We start from the raw sequence: 7,223 nt of genomic DNA on the forward strand, positions 1-7,223 counted from the left end.
TGTGTCTGTGTGTTTGTGTGGTTGTCATTACTCTTTCTAAGTATGCATGTATCTTCTTTCCAGGCTCTGTCAGCACAAGAGGACCTGGAGAAGACCAGGGAAGAACTTAAGACGGCCATGACATCTCCACCGGCGCCAGAAAACGACGAGCAGGATGAAACGAACGCCGAGGCCAGTGCCGAGCTTCTCAGCGACGGCGTCACCAGCCACCGCAGCGAGGAGGAACGAATCACTGAGGCGCAGAAGAACGAACGTGTTAAGAAACAGCTACAGGTAGAAATGAGCCTGAGTTTCTGGGGGAGGGATTCTTCCAAAGGTACACACTCACTGGTTACTTTGTTAGGTCCCACTTGCTGGGCAACTGCTTTAATCCTGCACGGCAAAGATTAAACAAAGACCTCGAAAAATGCTCAGAGATTTCTGTCCATATCGACGAGACAGCATCACACAGTTGCTGCATGCATTAATGATGTGCGTCTCCTGTTCCACAACGTCCCAAAGGTGCCCAGTTGGATTGAGAGCAGCTGGTGACCATTTGATCTCAGATATCTTCTTGTCGTGGTCATTGTTAGCTTCCTGATCTTAGCTGACAGGAGTGTCACCCGGTGTGGTGTAGCCCATCTGCTTCAAGGTGTGAGTTGGCTGTGTTCAGAGATGCTCTTGTGCATACCTTGATTGTAACAAGAGGTTATTTGAGTTACTGTTGCCTTTCTAGCAGTTTCCAGCAGCAGGCCATTGTCTGCAGGCATCAACAAGCTGTTTTCACCCAGAGAAAATGCCGCTCACTTGATATTTTCTTTTTTGCTTTTAAGAAGAGAACATATTTTCTGTAAACCCTAGAGATGGGTGTGTGGGGAAAATCCCAGTAGATCAGCAGTTTCTGAAAGGCAGACAGCCCACCAACAACCGTTTAATGTTCAAAGTCACTCAAAGTCCCTTTTCTCTCCCATTCTGATGCTCAGCTTAAATTTAGGCAGGTCATCTTGATCATGCCTAAATGCTGAGATGTGGTTAGCTGATTAGCTATTTGCACGTAGTAGTTGAGTAGATGTACCTAATAAAGTGTCCAGTAAGCTGTTTTAGATGCACACAACAAAAACTGTATGTGTGTGTTTTCTCTGCATTAATGAGAACTCCTTTCATCAAACATCCAAGCTGGCAGACACGTACACACTTGCTGCCAGTTTGCTACAACAGAAACACCACCTGAGAAAACGGGTTTCTGCAAGACCGGCACAGTCGAGTTTGTCAGTGCAAATGCAAAGCCTCTAAATCCCACTTTTCAACGCAATCTGTGTATCTGGCATCATTTGCAACTTCAGGACTGTCACAAAGCTGAAAGGACTAAATAAATAATGCTTCTTTCAGTTTATTAGACAAAAGCCAAGAATCGTACAATTTGATGGGTTTTTTTTGTTGTTATTAATAAATTTCTGCAAAACTTTGAATGGACTTCTTTATTCAGTGTGGTGAACAAAGTGAGGAAGTACTGTGTATCAGTCGGTCGAGTTTTTGATGTTTCTCAACACATGCAATCATTGGAAAAACAAAGATTGCACTAATTTTCTGTCCTCATTGGCACTATCGTACAATCTGTACATCTTAAGGTGAAGCGTTGGTGGAAGGACTGCATCCTTTCTGAAACCACTGCTGCGTAGACACTGTGGCAAAGTTATTTTCCGGTAAAGCTGCTAAAAAGATCTGGGTCTGAATTTTGTAGTTTAATCCGCAGAAAGTAGCCTGTGCAGTGAAAAGCTCGTAAGTTTTCCTGCTGCACATTAGAATATACGACAGATTTGATTGCAGCTTCGGTTACAGCGGCGGTTTGTCTGAATCCAGAGCAGCTGTGAAAATACATTAACACTGCCTTTTATCTGCAAATCAGGTGGCGCATAAGCCAGCCTGGCAGGTTGTTTTCTTTTATCACTCAGATGTACCGATGTCCTGTTGAACGGCAGCTGTTAAAAGCTTTTCATCCTTATTATGATATGGGAGCAACCACAAGCTGCCGGCTGTCAGAATTCAGCATTTCTTGGCCGTTTGTTGATCTTTACAACAATGTGTCTTTGTGTTTCTGGTCTTTAAAACTTGACTGAATAAACACAAGCCAAAATTCCCTGTATGGATCAACTCCCTGTAGGAGTTGATATAAATTTAAGCAAATATTTCATTCGAGCAACGATGGAGTCGATCTTAAGTGAATTGTGTCTCACTACCTCCCTCCCTTTGTCTTCCGTCCAGGCTTTGAGTTCGGAGTTGGCGGAGGCTCGGGACGACACCAAGAAAACGCAGAACGACATGCTACATGCCGAGAACGTCAAAGCGGGCAGAGACAAGTACAAAACCCTACGGCAGATCCGCCAGGGCAACACCAAGCAGCGTATAGATGAGTTTGAGTCCATGTGAGCCAGAAACGTGGATGGACACGACACTGAAAAGAGACCGTTTGGTCTCATTGCCATGTCAACGCCTCACTCTCCTTGTAAAGCCCAAAACCTGCTGCCACTGCAGGATAGCTTACCTTTTCTCTACCCCGGAGAAAGATGGGATAGCGGGCTTCGTAGCTTCAACCTCGCCAAAGCTCTGCCTAGCAGCGGCTGGCCAGCCACATACTCAGCTTTCTGCTTTTTAGAGCTCTGCCCTCGCCTCGATGAAGCACACGTCTTATAATCAATCTGGACAAATAGCAAGCAACGTGTCGTCTCCCTGTACATTACTAGCAATTTAAATGCTTGCATGTTTGATAATTAAACAATATCGCAACCTTTAGACAAAACGTGACTGTTCCGAAATGGTTTCTTTTATTCAACAAAATAAAATGATCATTTGTAGCTATAGCTTATTGATGTTGGGAGTTCGCTTTAATCTGTACCTTTATTTTGTCTTCAGCAGAACAATTTAAATTTTTTTTTTTAAACTGCTTTACTCGTGTCATTTCTTTCCCTTTCACTGCTGTCATTTTGTTTTGGTACAGTTACGCTGTCATCCACATTCAGCAGTTAACTTGTTCTTTAACAGCTCACAGAGAGCCGTTAGCAGGCAGATAAGCAAACTAGATTTGCTTGGCGTTCTCTTTCCATTGAGGCAGTTGTTTCAATATATATTTTGTCTCACAATAAAGAATGAATTTATATTTCCAATAATACACCTATGGTATGATCTTGGTCCTGACTCTTCCGTCAAACAGAATGAGTCTCAGATTTGCAGGATGTGGCCTGAGCACCTCTATAGAAGCAGAAGTGTTGGGAGTTCGCTGCTGTGGTTTAACACAGTACCATAATCTTCCCATGAGTGGATGTCCCAGCAAAGTGAAAGCCAAATATAGTTCATATCATATCACCATAAACACCTCATGCCAGCTGTCAAGCACGGTGGTGGAGGTGTCATGATTTGGGTTTGCTTTGCAGCTACAGGAGCTGAACACCTCGCAGGCATAGAGTCAGTCATGAATCATGAAGTCAAACTAGGTCATCAAGACAATGATCCAAAGCACACCAGCAAATCTGTAACAGAATGGCAAAAATATGAGTAAACTAATGCCTGCAAACCTCAATGGACTGAAGCTGTAAAGAAATCCTCCACAATATGACAGAAATTTATACAGAAAACAGATCAGTTATTGCTACTACAGGTGGTTTTACAGCTACTGAATCATGGAATTTACTTAATTTTTTCACGGGGTCGCAAAGTGGAAAGTTTCATTTTCATAACTTAATGGAAACATTTCACAGCACTTTTCATTGTTTCCTGCCACAGCTGATAGATCGTCAAAAAACAGGAAGAGAGATGCAAGTAAACACAACTGCAGTAGAGCAGTGATGTCACTTCTCTTGCTGTGTCCAAAATACCCAAAAGAAAAACTCTTCTAAAATCGGTGTGATAAGGTCCATCCAAAAGCGATCATGCAGGTTTCTGTGGCATCTGTGGTTCAGTGTAGGCACATTACATTTAATACAAATAAAAATGTTCATGAAGGAAAATTAAAAGACTCTTATTTCAAATCACACTATACCAAAATACAGCATGTACACAGACCAGGCAGGACGTGAAAGCTTTAAGTGAGGCTTTTATTGGTCACTTTTACATCACTCACAAGAACAGTCAACATGTCTCATTCAGCCACATTTTCCCTGATCCTGTAGGTATGTCACATTTGTTTTATGTGCTCTTGTTTTGGGTTTCAATCTCTAAAGCTTAATCGAGCACAACAAATGTTTGGTGAAACCGACTCTGGAATGGTGGTTTTATAGAATAAAAAGTTAAACTCATACAGGGGCGAAAAAGTGAAAGTACTGTACATTAAACCAAAAATCAAAAAAGTTGTTGTGAAGCACAATTTTAATCACCTTAATCAATATAGTGATGAGTGACAACATACAGCGCTGGTCCACCAAATACAAACAAAACGGCTTCAATGTCAATTTTCCACGTCTCTGACACTCATCTGGAAGGATAGTTTCATTCTTCTATCAGATATTCCCGCATTTAGTGTTTTGATGATGGTGGTGGGAAGCATTGTTTAACATGCAGGTGGGGTTGGAGTCAGGTGATCAACTCATCAATGCCATCTGAACTGAAATGTTTTGTCACAGGATAAATATGACGCCCCAGAACAACTGACGCTTCCCTCCAAGGGGACAAATGCAACCCAGAAATTCCCTCCTCCCCTCCTTTTAGGTTTTCCTTTTAATTTGTTAACTCTATGTATGAATCAATACTGTGATTTACCACCATAATCCTGGATCACATTATAGAAAGAACCACTTTATTCCCTAGCAGAATATACAGTGAAACAGCAGCAATGGTCTAACACTTTTTTTTCCTTTTTAATTTTGGTTTAATAAAAGCACCACTAGCCCGAGAGATGAGCAACAAACAGCCTTTTCCTTGGCTGTGGTCCCTGAAGAGATGGCACTTACTTATTTCTGTAGCAGAAATGAAGCTGTATTAAAGCACACTAAAAATAAACATGTGAATAAATGTGCTAAACAGGGACTGTCGGCATTTTACATTTTTTCTATTGATAAAACACCTAATAAAATACAAACACACATCATGATTTTAGTCAAATGAGCAACAAATGACAAGTTGCTCGTCATCGGTTAATACAAACCCCACATGCAAATTCAAAATGCAAATAAAGCGCATTCAGACTGAACAGGAGGCAAATCTGAGTTCACTACACATATACAAATCTATTATTGCTTTGGTTGTCAGCAGATTGCTACCATCGTCTGTAGTTTGCAGGGAAAATGCTAACTACCACCTATGGCATAGAAAAACTGCAACCGAAGTTGGTGTGTTCCATGCTTACTGCTACCAACCTGCTAGCAACCAAAGCAGTCGCAAGGAGGTTTTTGCCAGCCGGTGGTGGAATATTTATTATGCCCTGGCTTTAGCAATCCATTTGCATCCTCCTTCAGAAGCTACTTGCCAACTGGTCAAAGACTACTCATTGCTCCCACACAACCAGAAGTTGCAGACCAGTTCCAAGGACTGTGTGACCATCCCTAGAGAGCCAAAATTGGGACTAATCATGGCTATAATTGATGGTAAAATTGTCTCCATGATTGTCATATATAGATGACCCTTTCAGAAATAACAGGGCAGCTTAAAGTACTTTATTACAGTAATGATAATCCAGGATATGCTAGTTGCCGAGTCCAGATTCAAAACACTAAGATGGTGCAAGAAAACGCTTGTGCTTTTCAATGGGGTTTTGCTACTCAATGCTTGACGTCACGGTGGCTAGGTCCATCTCTGATACTGTCTATCATTTCAGATCTTTTCCCCATGAACTGATATGAACCATCTTAGTTGTTGCAGAATTCTCCAACATATTTAAATCCAGGATTCTTGAGAGCCAGGTTCTTCTTTTTGATCACTGCTAGCTAAAGAGACAGAATATTAAATGGACATATCCATAAGACGGAAAAAAGAAGAGATTTAACTGTAGTCATTCCAAATGTGGCCTGTATGTTGCTAGCTAAAGAACATTTACATCTGTGTAGTCAGCACATTAGCTATACTTAAATTTAAGTATATAATTCAAGTCAGAAATTTGCTTCATGTTCAGTCGGAATTCACTTTTTCAAGCAACAGCTATGAAGAAATCCATTCACAGCATGATGTCAGGACATGATTTAACACACACTTTCTAGGGATTTTTTTTTTTGAGAAAAATAATACACACATTTAGAAAAATACCTTTTTAAAACGTTTGTAATAATAGAAAAATATGTATTTGTACACTGAATAAAGTTGTTAATATTTATCAGAATGTAAACACAATAACTTTAGAAGTTTGTTAAATTATACTGTAGGGTGTCTTAACCCATTTAGCAAACACTAGCACATAGTGCCAGACTAGCAGGGTTACCACAGACTTAGCCTTTAGCATCATAGCGGATAACAATGTAGGCTAATGATAAGAGAAAAAATGTGTAAAAAACAAAACAAAAACCTGACAGACTGTTACTCACATTTGTTCATGCCTTGCATACAACTCTCCAGGGTTTGAGAATAAAGTTTTTTGATGTTAGAAAGCTCCACAGAAATAAAGAAATACATTTTATGGAAAGTGTTTAAGAAACATTTGGAACATTCAAGCTAGCTACAGCGTTTGCTGCTCCCATGGAGTGTGATGCCAGGAAACTTTAATAACAGCCAATCACATCAGAAAACAACTTTAACAAGCTCTTTCTGTTATAAAACTTTTAACCCTGATCACTTTTACTGTTTTATGAGCGTGTGCCCACTTAGCCTCTAGCTAACCAGTGTTAGAGGTTTCACCATTTCTGAGCTAGACTCCACCTTGCTTTCCGTTCACCGACAAATACACACAACTATATCCAAAAAGTGCACTTGAGACTTTACTGCACCCGGAAACAGGGAACAAGAATCCCCCTTACATAAAAGCCGAACTATCACGGGCGACATATTTTGCCACATAAAAATATTCAACTGAAAACTTGTTCTCACATTTTCATATAAAACAATGTTTATTTTCACCATATAGGATACAATTTGTATCAACTAAGAGAGGTGTCATCGGGCTACTTGAAATTAAGCTAACCAGGCGAGAGAGTTAGCTTTCCAAACAGTTCCTCGGGTAATAAAAATAACCTCACTGGCAGAGATAGTAAAAATAAATTATCATAATTTCATTCAAAAACACAGCTCCAAGCAAGCTGCATTAAGGAGACACAACTTAAAAATAATTT

At 40.4% G+C, this 7,223-nt stretch overlaps 1 protein-coding gene across 4 annotated transcripts in view; it reads left to right on the forward strand.

Annotated features, from left to right (window-relative positions):
* Positions 1-2,847, forward strand: part of LOC102213137 (radixin) — a 45,485-nt gene extending 42,638 nt beyond the window's left edge. For all 4 annotated transcript variants that reach the window (XM_013913878.1, XM_013913879.1, XM_005745308.1 and 1 more), the window contains exons 14-15: positions 64-273; positions 2,242-2,847. In XM_013913878.1, coding sequence (XP_013769332.1) covers positions 64-273; positions 2,242-2,406 — 375 coding nt within the window. In that variant the 3' untranslated portion in view covers positions 2,407-2,847. The remainder of the gene's footprint in view (positions 1-63; positions 274-2,241) is intronic.
* The last annotated feature ends 4,376 nt before the right edge of the window (positions 2,848-7,223 follow it).

This window comes from Pundamilia nyererei, unplaced genomic scaffold (genome assembly GCF_000239375.1).
Source record: "Pundamilia nyererei isolate P.nyererei 1_Seehausen unplaced genomic scaffold, PunNye1.0 scaffold00157, whole genome shotgun sequence".
NCBI classification, from domain to species: Eukaryota; Metazoa; Chordata; class Actinopteri; order Cichliformes; family Cichlidae; genus Pundamilia; species Pundamilia nyererei.